The 14,544-nt window shown below is 39.8% G+C and overlaps 1 protein-coding gene across 13 annotated transcripts in view; it reads left to right on the top strand.

Annotated features, from left to right (window-relative positions):
- The window catches only part of LOC131679280 (disintegrin and metalloproteinase domain-containing protein 33), a 1,109,813-nt gene that overhangs the window by 971,545 nt on the left and 123,724 nt on the right, over positions 1-14,544 (top strand). For 10 of the 13 annotated variants that reach the window (XM_058960010.1, XM_058959995.1, XM_058960002.1 and 7 more), the window contains exons 14-16: positions 7,981-8,152; positions 9,972-10,091; positions 10,172-10,391. In XM_058960010.1, coding sequence (XP_058815993.1) covers positions 7,981-8,152; positions 9,972-10,091; positions 10,172-10,391 — 512 coding nt within the window. The remainder of the gene's footprint in view (positions 1-7,980; positions 8,153-9,971; positions 10,092-10,171; positions 10,392-14,544) is intronic. The other 3 variants (XM_058960035.1, XM_058960027.1, XM_058960067.1) reach the window with 1 other exon arrangement.

The raw sequence follows: 14,544 nt of genomic DNA, 5'->3' as shown, positions 1-14,544 counted from the left end.
TAGATTTTGAACCTCTGATGTATTACGATTGTAATGGTTTATATGGGAAATTACTGTGTGACCGCACTAATTAACCTATAACTCCGGAACCAATGGTTAAATCTGAATAAAATTCAATAGCACACACCTAGAAATAATAGTGTAATTTTACGTCTCCTGACCATGACATATACGAGCATCAAAAATGACTTAGTTTTACGTTTGATTTTAATTTTACATGACGTTTAATTCCGTAAATCATGTAAAATTACTCCACATACAGCGTTTGTTCTGAATGGTAGGAAGTGTAATTTTATGTCATTGCGCATGTAAAGTATATGCAGCATGTAAAATTAAACGGAACACGGTAATGTTTCGTCATTTCGTGAATTACTAGTTGTTGAATTGTGTCATGTTTGCAATTACGTCAACGATAAAATTCAGATTTTTTTGGTGTGCAGATAATGGCTGTGTTGTCTCTTTTATTTGAAATCAAGTTTATCCAAATCGGTCAAGAAGTCGTTAAAAATGGACGGGACATTAACTTAGGAATTTGGAAAGTTCCCCGAAGGCATCAAGAACCGTCATATACGGCCAACGTGGTCAAAGCAACCTCAATTGGTCATTAGTGATCTAGACCCGCAAATATAAGTAATGTTGCATACATTTCAATATGTATTACATCATTTGGACATCATGGTGGTACCAGTTTATATGGTAATTTGCTGTATGACCGCACTCTTCAACCCCGGAATTGCGATCAACAAAAAAATCAATAGCAGCCGATGGGTTGTACCTTTCATTTGAGACTAAGTTTGTGCAAATCGGTTCCGTCATCTCTGAGAAACAGAGGTGACATTATTTTTCCACATACACATACACACACAGACACTTCCGATTTCGACGAAGTAAGTCGAATGGAATATGTGAATAAGCCCTCAAAGCCTGGGTTAAAAATTCGATGTTTGGAGCGATTGCATAACCTTAAAAAACGTAAACGCATAACCTTAAAAACGGTAAAACGTTCTTCCGATCAAACTCTATCTGAATTGTAGTTTTATTCGCCTCCATCCCTGTTTGCCAGTGAAGTGAGCAGAGTTAAAAATATTCAAATTCATTGAATGAAAATTGATCATATTCAGCCGCATTCATTTTCAATATTCAGTGACGCAGCTGAAAACGTCAAACGAACAAACCGCCTATTTATCCAGGCAGATTTTTATTCGTCTCCGATTATTACACGAAGCAACCGTACAGCAACGAATCAAACGCATCAAAGTAGGCCCTGGCACAATGTAAGCGATGATGATTGTTGTTTCGTATGCTTTACCGGCATTTGAAAACATTTTCCTAGATAATTAGTGAAATGAATATATTAAGTTCTTTACGGACACAGTTAACCTCAATTTTTTGGCAGTTCACTTGTACTGTTTACATTGACTTAGAAAAATGTTGTGGACGACTAGGTTCGCTCGAAGCAATTCGCAAAGAATTTTTCTACGTCCATGTAAACAGTACAAACGAACTGTCAAAAATGAACACTTGAGTTCATTCGCGACATCAGCGTAAAGTATTCCATTGCACGATGTTCAACTGAATGAATAACAAGGATATTTGAATGAATATTTTTTCTATTCACCGCGAGTCGCATCAGGTTCATTTTCAGCCGTCAAAAAAAGCTTCGATTATTTTTTAAATCTGGAGGATAGGTAGAAAAAATGTGGCTCAACAAGATAACTACAAAGAGTTATCTTTTCGAAATGGTCTTCTCGTCAAGACCATTCCGAAAATACCCATATTGATTGGGTTACAGCGAATTTTTCTAAACCGGAAGTCGCCATCTTTGATTTCAAAATGGTGTCAAAAATCAATTTCTGGCACCTACTCTTCAAGACCATTCCGAAAATATCCATATTGATTGAGTTATAGCGAATTTCGCTAAACCGGAAGTCGCCATCTTTGATTCCAAATTGGCGTCACAAATCAATTTCTGGCACCTACTCTTCAAGTCCATTCCGAAAATACCCATATTGTTGGGGTGTGGGCCATAAGGAGTCTTGCAGCCTCGTCTCTTCCATCTTTCCGAAAATCTTCTAAGTCTTTTGCATTCAAGAGATCTTAGAATATTTTATGCAAAAACCGTATTAATTGCGAAATCCGCGCAAACTAAAAACTGCCAAAATTCTTCTAAGTTCTTTCCATTTAAAAGGACTTAGAAATTTTGATCAGAAAAAAGTCCAATTCTTTTGCATTCAAAAGAACTATTTTTTGCAAAAACTGCATTAATTGCGAAATCCGCGCAAAAAAAACTTCCAAAAGTCTTTTGCTGAGTTTTTTTTACGCGGATTTTCGAATTAATGCGGTTTTTATACGCGGATTTTTCAATTACCGTGGATTTTCCAATCAACGCGGTTTTTTACGCGGATTTTCCAATTAACGCGGTTTTTTACGCGGATTTTCCAATTAACGATTTTTTTTACGCGGTACGTATCCCCCGCGTAAAAAAACCTGGGTGTATTTCGCTCTTTGTGCACATTGTGTGAGTAAATAGCAAGTCTGGTAGTAAACGATTACGATTCGATTCAATACGATTTGATATGAGACGATACAATTCTTCTTCGAAGTGGTATTGTGCATTTTGAACCGAGTTTCTCGAATCGAAGTATTTTCAAATCGATTCGACTAAATTGCGATATCACGTATATCATTAATTCAAAATGTACCAGATTTCATTTGCAATAGTACTATTCGTTCAGGCGCATTATGTCAAATAAATATGAACTAATACAAAACGGTCAGTTATCGTTGTATGAGTCCAAAACGAAACTATCTGAATAAATTTTAATAAAATTCTTCGAGGAAGCCATTTCAAACCCAGAAAAAGTCAAAAGCGAAGTTTTTTATCAAATAATACTCCAATCACGGATAGAATCCACCTTGTCGATGACACAGGCTTGAAGGGTATATTCGCAACGTCTTAAGTGTCGGTCAAGTGTCGAAAATTTATAACCTTGTTGACTTTGATCTGCATGCCATTTAACGAGCACCACTCCTCAATATTGACTATATCCTCTTGGGGCAGAGCTAAATCAAGTCCCGAAGCAATTGAACGAAAAAATTTCAGATCATCAGCGTAGAGCCGGTCTCCAGACTTGATGCCAGTGCACAGATCGTTGATGAATAAGAGGAAGATAAGTGGTCCAAGGTGACTTCCTTGAGGGGCACCGGCTGGGGTTTTAAAGACGCCTAACACAAGCTGATCGTGCAGAAAGGTAAGATTGTAGCCACCTGGTTTCCCGCGGATGAAACCTTAGTCTCTGACGCTTTTCAATAGCTGGAACTAGAAAACTTGTGTGCGTCATCAAGATTTCCCGCGTGTTTTTTACAAAACCGTTTTATTTATTAACCGAATTTTATATAGAAAAGAATTTCAAAACCTAGATAAAATACTACTAATTTTTCTTGCTTTTGATATACTTTTCCATATAAAAATCCAGTTAACAAATTTTCTATTGCGATTAGAGCTATGTTCACCTGTTAAAACATGTTAAGATATGTCTAAGAAACAACATTTGGTGATATGTGGGCATGTAGAGCCTATTAAATTAGAGTGTAAGTGATCTTACTATGGAAACATAGCAAAAACACGATTTTTGATTAGAGACACCTCTAAATCATGTCCACATTATGTCATTTTTGGCGAAACTTCTTAAATTCACACGAAGAACAAAAATCCGAGCTGACCCATGTATATTTCAAAACTTTTTCAAAATGTGAAGAGGTCTAGTATGCAGCACTTAAGATCGTCATCGGAATTTCACTGGAGATGAGCGAGATTGTAATCACTCTAACCAGTCAGGATAACAATTTAACTCTGGGTGGAAATATACCTATTTGTGCGTACTCTCTCTGTAGAGTGTATTGTTATTGCAACATAACTCACCGTTGCTCATTATGCTCGTTCATGTCTTTGATGTAAATTTCGTTTAAATAATAGTCCATGAACGTTGTCATTAGTCCAGATAGGTGTAGTAATATTGGTTGTGTATTTGTAAATGAATAGCATAGGGTTTAGTTAGGTTACCGCTCCCCTTTCGCTGCAAAAGTGGGCTGACTAAGCTGTGCTATAGCGATGAAAGCTATGCGGCGGTGCATTTTTTGGTGTTTGTTTTGGGGAGTGCGGAAGGCGGATATCGTAAAACCAGATAGTGATGAACCACGATGATCAACAGACGTCCGTGAATAAGTTTTCTCGGGACAGTTTCCCGCAACTAGGAAATTATTTCAGAGTGCGCGTGCCACGGCAAGCTAAAACCGTCAAAAGTGCCGGCCGGTGGTTCGGGCACTAGTGAAGTGTACGGTGTCATTTCGCCAAGCTAAGTATAAAAGAGTGCTTTCGCTTCCCCGGCTAAACAAAAAGGAACCACGACATCGGCCGTTCTCGCTATAGAGGAAAAGTCGAATGAGCCAAGCTCTCCTCTATAGCTGATTGTCAAGGAGAACGAAACAGGGCGGACAAAAGTTCTCCTTGGGAAGTGCACTGTGGTGACTTCCGGGATCGATAACGGCGAGTAGACGATCCGGCGATTCGTCACCAACGTCGCTAGGGAGGTTCCAACAAAGGAGCCAAGCTCACCTCCCTAGCTAAACGCCAAGGACCGCTGCCGGAGCAACTAACGGTAGAACTCGGGAGTTGCAGTCCCGGCCGGTTGAAAGAGACAACCCGCCCCTCCGCCCACAAACGTGAGCGTGCAGGATTTTGGAGTAGAAAATAAAAGTCGGTAAATTTATTAATTAATTTATCTTTTTTGGTTGTGTTTCAAAAATGCGAAATTCTGTATAGGCACCTAGGCCGCCCTGAAAAAAAGGGTCCGCCGGGCAAACAAGAACCCGAGTAGTGGGCAAACTCCTACTTAGATCACCTACAATAAGCACATAATCTCGCTTACAGGCTTTGTTAAGAATTCTCTGGACCGCAGAGGAGTGAACGTTAGTCAGGATCACTATACGGCCTCAGATAAATGCAGGAAACATATAACGAACCTGGCAGTGAAAGTACTACTTGTTCCAAACATTCACATGCAGCCATTTTCAGTACAGTTCCAGCTAAATGTTTCTTTACCGCAATAAGAACACCACCTCCGCGCCCTAGATCACTGGTAGAAGAGATACGATCGCATCTATAAATTGCGTTGTTCGTCGTAAGGTCGGAGTTCAATATATCATCGCGTAGCCAAGTTTCGGTGAGAGCAATAATACCGTAGTCGCAAGAGGCGATGTTCAGCAAGAAGGTCTGAGTTTTTGTTCTTATTCCACGGACGTTCTGAGAGTAGACGGATGGGGAATCATGCGTCGTACTTGATAACGGGCTGAAAACCGAAAGGTTTTCAGTGAGCCGGTGATCATCCAAAGCAAAATAATCGCCCGAGAAGGGAGTTTGGAAGACCCCCTCACGACCTCCGAACGCAGGGCCGGGACGACTAAGCTGGTAGCACGACTGCGTCGGAATGCTCTGCGACTCCCGTAGTACGGTATAACGGGCGTCCCAGTGATGGCGGTATAACGTGAATTTGTCGAAGCAGTCTCGGAAATGATGGCGAAATTCGGCTTGGTTTAAATAATGACATGTTGTCTCAGAAAATAGTTCGGTAGTAGATGATGTGCTGTGTACAGCAATTTCCCATTAGCTAAATCGTTACAATTGGTCTTTCTAAATTTTGTCGCCGGTTCTGCTCAGGTCCGCGAATAGGTTTTCTTCACAAGTCAATAAATTCTCGAAACAGTAGGCCGTTAGAGCAAGGATACGGATTAATAGCTTGCTGTTTCTGTACTGGGTTAAGGCCAATTTGGAACATCACGTAGGACAGATTGGTAGCGTCCTTCCCCTTTGGAACCAATCTCACGATCTCTGTTGACACTTCAACGTTCAAACAGCACAAGAGATGTTTCTGAACGTCATTATCAGTGATCATTCGATAACAGCCGGACCAGTATAACCAGAACTTTGGTGGAGGGGCTACAGGAACAATTAAAGTTATCGACAGGTCACTGAGCACAATATCGTTTGTGCTATGGTCAACAGTTGCACGAATAGGCTGTTTTTGATTCCCATGGCGACGCTTCACCCCCACTCTAGGCCAAATAGGCGTATTCGATTGATCAATAGAACGAACTGATACAACATTCGTTTAGTCAACATGATTTTGGCGTACCGACGGCCAGCGACTTTTGACGTAGGACTACGTCTTTGTTTTCGATATGGGGGTGCACTTTGCAAATTATAAAAAACGGTATGTAACGAATGTGGTCCAATTTCAAACGCATATAATTCAGCCATCTCACGATAAATATTAATTTTTTTTGCACATATCGTTCCAAAATACTTCTAAGAATAGATTCCAATAGATAAACCCAAAGATTTTTGATATCATGGCATTGAAAATTTAAATAATGTACAACCTAGTCAAAATATCGCGCATTTACACACAGAAGCTAGCACTTCCCAAGTCCGGCACGACAGATTTGTGTACCTAGCGCGCTACGCTTCTATGAATGACGTCATCATCGACTATTTAAAGAACGGATTTGGCCGGACAAGTTCAGTTGCCTGTTAAATGGCAGGCGGAGCAGATCACTGCGCTGTGTGTTTTCACAGCCAGTGTTGCTGAGTTACACCGTCCGTTACACTGACTGTGGAGGTACGCTACCCAGTTACGTCCAACACGCGACTGAGCTTGTCCGTTCAAACACCATGCTTTCTGTTGTGTTATGCTCGCTTCCAGCACACTTTTATGTACTATCTCGATCACAATTATTCGTACACAAAATCACACGGTTAACATAGTGCCGTGGTACTAGTTGTCTCTTTCGATCTACCCATCATCATCAGCGTTGACTCATTTTGCTTTATGCGCTTGGGTTCAATGTTTGAGGCGAATGTGTAGGTAGGTAGATCTAATTTGTTAGCAGGGTTACCATATTCACAGATTGTGTAATGTCATAATTTTTTATTACTACTTGATTCTTTTTTACAGATGGCAGAATTTTGGCATCTTGAAGAAAATTTCACAGATTTTTGCAAATATTGTGAATTTTCACAGATTTTTCGGAAATTTATCATAGATTTTTTTCCTGCTTCAGTTATCACAGATGGTAAAAACATATTTTTGACCGAAACACAGATTTCAATGTGGCATCCTTGTTTATTAGCGGTTGCATGCGTAACCTGCATGATAGCAATCTGCGCTTTCGTTGCGCAAAGACGAAAACTTTCTCAGCAACAAATTTACGCGGATCGATGGAAAGCACAACAAACGTTTATTATTACGTTCGATCAATTCTTTGATTCATTTACACTCAGCCAATTCTATTTTGATTCTGCTAATAGGTACAAACTACAAAGCCTATTTATGAATGAATACACTGGCACTCGAAAAACCATTTTTAAATTTTTCACTGTATACAAGTGTACGCTTTTTTAGAAATTGGTCTTGAATAAAGACACTTTATACACAGACTAGCGAGGTGTCAAAAAGTGCAGCCAAACGAGCATGAGGATCTTGAGATGAGAAGTAAAGTGGGAAAGCCCATGAAAAGCTTATGGGATCTTCCGTGATGACAGGAAATTTTCATGGTTGCTAGTTTTACTACTTTTGTCTCCGCAAGTTTGTGTATAAAGTGTCTGTAGTCTTGAATAAAGATTGGTCCGACAACTCACAATACCAAAAAAGTGGTTTCAACGATTTGTGTAACTATCAGCTGTCAAGTTTGTCCCCCTCTGGTGAAAACACAACGATGCAAATATACACTAAACACGACGAATGTTAAAAAATATATATAGATAGATAGATAGATAGATATGATTTCAGTAATGGCGAAATTTCATATTGTCTTATTGAATCGATATAAATTTTAGTTTAACAAGCTGGATTTATTAATAATAGAATCGATCATCTATTTCAAATTAATATAAATAAACCCAATTCTTTCTCTCTCCTCCAGGTTACTGTTTCAATGGGGTCTGCCCGACGACGGCGGCTCAGTGCGAACGGATCTGGGGCTACAGTGGCACCGGAGCCGATCGGGTCTGCTACGAGCAGTTCAACTCGAAGGGTTCGATCAACGGACACTGCGGGAAGGACACCAACGGCAACTACATCAAATGTGAACCGGAGTGAGTATTTCATCCTTGACTGTCATCGTTCTAATTCACCTTTCTCGTGATAAAACAATGTGAACAAGATCGCTCACAAAATAAGCATTAAATATTCTTCCGATGTTCCGTTAGTGTCAGCATCAGCGAAAAGTGCAGTGTCAACAAGTTTCAACTCTTGATTCCCCCTGGGGTGCACTGCTGCGAAGAAAACCTTTTTGCGACATTCCTCATCATCAAGGATCATTTATCAACGTAATGATGAATTTTCTGACCCTACTCAAGAAGGCCATGGAGACAGAGAGCGAGAGAGACAACGGCAAGGGACATTCGTGACGGTTGCAAACTGGTTCGAAAAGTCCCACAGCGCAAAAACAGCACCGTCGGGGCCAAGAACTGCGAATCATCCCCACACCGGAAGCAGCAAACAGCAACGTCGTAGAATCTATTCCTTGGGTCTGACAATGTGTCAGTGCAAATTAATTATTGAAGTTGCTCCTGCCGCGCTAGTCACCTTTACTTTCTTGTTGGATCGAAAGTCTTCCTTAGCTGATTCATACCTTATTGCCAGTATTCGCATGCAGCAGCAGCTGCAGACGCTCTCTGAGCAATGACGATCGCATATTTGTCCCCTGGAGGAAATTGTTTCCGTTTCCCGGACAAGTACACGCACAGCGACACACACATACATACAATTTCCAAGACTACCCGGAGACAGCTACCACAATGGCGAAATGTCCATTATTCATCATAAAATTAATAATAACCTTTGTTAATAATAATGATACTGTTATTAGTCAGCACATGCCATCTCTCGTGTGGCAACTCTTCTAGCTGTGTTTGGTGAATCAGGGGAGTGGTAATTTTTGTTTTTCCACGAGGAGAGTTTCTGTCGTGGTCGCGAACAATGATATTAAGATTTTGTTATCCGAGTTTTTCGAAAGGAGACACGATGATTTTTTTTCGATGTGGAAAATGGAGTAGTTGCAATATTTGGAAATTTCAAATATTGATCTGATTGGTACTTATCATTCATTGAACTCCTTAGATCTTAATTCACCCTCACCACGCAACTGATATGCTTTACAATCGCAATCGGCAAACAAGATAACCATTTGCCAGCTGACTTGTTCTTCTCGTGTAGCTGCAAATGAACTCTAAATGAGTACGTAGAATTTGTAGCAAATCCAATCCCACTTTCTTCTGTTAACAACGACCCTAACCAGTTCGTCTGGCTGCGTTTGACTTGAATGTTTACATCCATTCCACATCATTGTTACCATGTAATCTGTTGGAATAAGGCACGAACCGAACTCAAACCGAACATCGATTGTGGCTCTCAGTGGAACAGTATCCCCACAAGCCTTACTACCGATTGTGCTATACAGCTTCCCAATCAACTGCCAAACAGAAAACCTCCATTACTGACCACCATGGCACCTGCGTATCATCGCGAATGGATGTAATCAACGCTGCGGCTAAATTACACAACAAAGCCTTCAAATGAAGCATATTCAACAAACATAGTACTGACACGGGGCATGCCATTCATCATTAGGTGCCTTTGCCTAACCTCATCCGGCCAGTCATCGGACTGTGCCTCCTGTCCTAGCCGCCCTGGCAGCCATACTAATGTGCGTATCGAACTCGGACCAACTCGAAGCAGAAATGCACTGTAAAAGCAACATCGTACCAACATACATTCTAGCACTAGCCGAGGGTAAAATCCCACGGAACCGCAATTGTTTGCGCCTTCATCGGCAGTCAAAAAGCTATTCTCGCCATCCGTACTAACCGACTATATCTTTCTCTCTCTCTCCCCCGCTTCCGCTTCCACCAGGAACATCCAGTGCGGTTCGCTGCAGTGCAAAGACGGTGATCGGACGCCGGTGGAGGACTGCAGCGACCATCTTTACTCTAGGGCAATTATTTCAATTAAGGGAATCGAATACGAATGCAAGTGAGTATAGCCTTTGCCGAGGTGCCATTAGGCGCGGCCAGTCAATTTCCCAGCCGAGCTCTGTAGACAGCGGCGCGAAGAAATGATGCATGTTCTCCCGTTGCTCCGTCCTATCACCACAGGTCGATAACCGGTTCGTCGGCGGGTGCGGCCACGCCACCGTTCGGGCTGGTCCGCGATGGGACACCATGCGGCGATAATCTGATCTGCGTCAACCAGACCTGCGTCAGCATTTTCCCGTACATCGACCAAACCAAGTGTCCCAGCAATCACAACAACCTGGAGTGCTCCGGCAATGGGGTGAGTTATAGACCGCTGCTGACTGGTGAATCAACAGCAACAGCAGCACCGCGTGTTCGACCGCTGGCAATGGGTTGGAAAACGTCGTTTTTCAATGTATTATAGCTGACAATAATCACCGCGAAGATTTGGTTCGCAGCTCGGTTTTGGGTTGCACAAAATTAACTCTTTTTGGGGCTATTTTGAATGGATGGGAGATACTTTTCAAAGATTAAGAAAAATTGATTGAGCGTTTGTAAGAACGGAAACGTTGCTAATTAGAATTGCGAATCGTCCTTAATTTCGACGATTTTAGACATAAATTTACCTCCAACGTTCTTCATGTTAGTCTCAATCCTAGATATATTTCAAAATTGTTCAGATCAAGTTGATTCCGAGAGAAACTTTTCAATCGTCATTTAATTGGGTCATTTTCCTCCAGTGCTTTCTGTCAATAAATTTACTTACATGCCTATCCTCCACGAGTCATAGCAGAGAAAAGCTCTTTTACTAAAAATTAATAAAGTCTGCTTTACTTAGAATTCGGACACATTATTTATTCTGTATCAGCGCATCTAGTGGTCGGCTTTGGAATGTTGTAACAAACTATTTGTCAGAAAAATACACGTTATTCAGTGGTGAAACTTTCGCCTCGACATGTGCTATATTAAAAAAGTTGTACAAAGTGGAAGATGAAAAGCGAAATCTAATTCTGCAAACTCATTTCGAAAAACGCAATGGCCTTTCAATCTCGGAGGCATTTTGTTTCATCATCGAGCAGCTTGCGCAGCGTCCTGAGTTGTCTTTCCAGTTTTCAACAACTTCCGCTTGATAACTGCCCGATACTTTTCGATTAGGCAGACTCGTAGGAATTTAGGTGAACTAATATCCTTGCGGACGAAATACCCTTTATTGTCACTGTAGCACCTACCGGCTGTATTGGCAGCTTATAAGATCTAGCCATAACTTCATTGGCTTCTTGTAGAGCAAAAGCCTAGTTTTTAGTCCCCAGCTGCAGGTTTTTAGTCCTTGCCAGATAATCAGTTTCTAGGGAAATTTTTTGTCGAAAACAAGCTTCATTGAAAATGTATTGGGGTTAGGAATTGGCGTTTCAGTCTGTTCAGAACTCCTGTATGTTCTCTTCTTCCGACGTTTCGGTCCTTACGATTCCTTGAGAAAGGTCCAATAAGAACCGAAACGTCAGAAGAAGAGAGAATGCAGCAAGAGATCTTTTTTAAAAACGTACTGAAACGCCGATTCCTAACCTAAAGAAATAAACATGAACAGTCGAAAATACAGCATTTCAAAATTAATTCAATGAACTATAAATCTACCATAAATTCTCGGCAGTCGGCTGCCTAGAGTAATAAACACATGATAACACTACTGAGAGTTGCATAGATCCTAGCGCTCATCACGGTGAATCCAGATTTGTGTAACTCTTTACCCTGTCTTACTAACAAAAACTCCTTCCGCTGGCAAACCTGGAGATGTATACCTCATACACGGCCTCCATAACAACGTTTGTTACACTAACATTCCCTCCCTTCCCCGATGACTATAAGGACGTGGCCGGCGCCGTTATTGACATTTCAAGGTATAGAACTCTTGAAACGTGCACATTGAGGATGGATAACTGCTCCCAAGCCCCATTGGTTGATTCTCTCTCCATAAAACATAAAAAATATAAAAAAATAAGCCTGATTTCGCAGCGGATCTCGTGCTATAGCTAGATAAAATTCCTGTCCGGGAGCCGCAAGAAATGAGTTATTGACGATTGTTTCCAAAATCGTGAATCAACTGCCTTGAATTCTGGAACAATCACGTTCTTAGATTCCGAAAACATCATTTTTTTGTACGTAAGCTAGTTCACCAATTTATGAACATTATTCATAAAACCAAAGATTGACTGATGATTTTATTCATAGACTTAGGAACCGTAGTTCACCAATTCAAAACAGTCTGGATATTTCTTCGAGAACTCTTTCACGAAACTCGGATTTTCATTCATGAATCCTTTCAATCCTCGTGCGATAATTCATGATTCCTAAAATGATAGTCACGATTCAATTACCACACAAGTTCAATAGATCACAAAATCATCAAATATTATTCATGCATTCAAGAATCGGTTCATGATTCCTAATATAAAAGTCACGACTTACCAGATAATATTCATGTATTCGTGAACTGGTTCATAACAGTCGTTCTGGTAAAAAAAAATCACGAAATTATACAATATTTTTCAAAGTATTCGTGAACTGATTCATGATTTCTAGTATAATAGTCACGACTTACCATTCGTGTACTCATGCGTACCTGAACTGATTCATGATTCGTAGTAAACACTCACGGTTTATCATTCGTGCTAGTGCAATAGTTCACGAAATCATAAACTATATTCATGTATTTATGTGACCGTGTACTGGTTCATGATTCCCAGTATAATAGTTATGACCGACCAGTCGTGCTCGTGAAATAGTTCACGAAATTTTAAAATATTTTTCAAGTATTCGTGAACTGATTCATGATACCTAGTACAATAGTCACGAATTACCATTCGTGCTCGTGAATTAGTTCACGAAATCGTCAAATATCATTATTGTATACGTGAACTAGTTCATGATTCCTAGTACAATAGTGCCGAGTTACCATTCGTGCTCGTAAAATAGTTCAGGAAAACACAAAATATTATTCATGTATTCGTGAACGGATTCATATGCCTACCAAAACATTCACGACAGACCATTTGTGCTCGTAAGAAAATTAACAAAATCATGAAAAACTTTCTTACGTACACGAATAATAATTCATGGATCCGTGAACTAGTTCATGATTCCTAGTACATGATTTTGTATACAAATTTCGGTTGATGTTGTTCGGTGGAAAAACATATTGAAACTATTTCTGTTGTTTACGTTTCAGCCTACTCATTCTTCGGCCATCCTCAGAGCTATTTATTAAATACAAAATTACAATTATTTTAACAAGACATTTTTTGTTGTTTTTACAAGACCCACTTAAATTGTATCTTGTTCGCTTCACGATCGTGGGACTGCCCAAATAAAACTAAATTTAAATTTCTCTCTCACGTTGGTGGCGTTTTCCTTTGCTGTAACATGGTCATGAAAGTTTCACGTGAACTATTGAATACAAGTTATTCGTTGAATAATTTTTGTTCTATGCACTACTTCATGAAATGTTATATATGTTCATCTGCTAGCGACCAGGAATAGGTTCAAGGAATAGATATAAGGAAACTAGTAGAACTTCGAACATCGATATTCATTTAATAAGGTTTAGTAAGTTACAAATCGTGTTCGTGATATAGTTTACAGAACAAGATACCACGAATCAGTCACACTTTTATGATCCAGTTAATATTGTCACGTTACTTCAAGTAAAAAATCCGATAATAACCAAAAAATAACATATTTGATAAGGTGAAGTAAAATTACGAATATAACGATAAGGGACCATTCATAAATTACGTAACGCTTTTAGGGGGAGAGGGGGTACAATAAAATATGACATGTTGTGACATATGGGAGAGGGGGAGTAAGGTAGAACATTACGTAACATGTTTTTGCTGAAAAAATAAGTAAGGGAGAAGTGGGATAGAAAAATTTGTGACAATTTGTTACATGGATGGACGGGGAGTCAATTTTAGGCAATTTTGGCGTTACTTAATTTAGGAATGATCCCTTAAAACTACTGATATCATAAACAAGAGTCATATCACTACACGTGGCAAATTCGAAAGTAAGGTCAAGAATAAATATCACGATAACGTGCATATAAATTACTAAAATCGTGACTAAGATCCTGAAATCATGGACATAAAACACACTACTGCCCAAATTACACGATCGCGATCCCAAAAATTACAAAAGCCGTGAAAAATTCCTTGAAATCATGAACATAAATCACATTACAAGTGATTAAAATATCAAAAATCGTGACTATGATCCTGAACATGAACCACTCTACTCATTACTGAAATATCACGATGACGCGTATATAAATTATGTGAAATCATGAACATAAAACAAACTGACAGTAAATTCATGTCGTATTTTGCCATATTTCTCCTTAGTGGCGTATTTTTGTAAAAACTATTTTTCCTCACCTAAGGAGAATTTTTTTTAAACCATTCGATTGAAACACAAAGTGT

This window comes from Topomyia yanbarensis, chromosome 1, assembly GCF_030247195.1.
Source record: "Topomyia yanbarensis strain Yona2022 chromosome 1, ASM3024719v1, whole genome shotgun sequence".
Lineage (NCBI taxonomy): Eukaryota > Metazoa > Arthropoda > Insecta > Diptera > Culicidae > Topomyia > Topomyia yanbarensis.
This window is presented reverse-complemented; position numbering and strand designations above follow the sequence as displayed.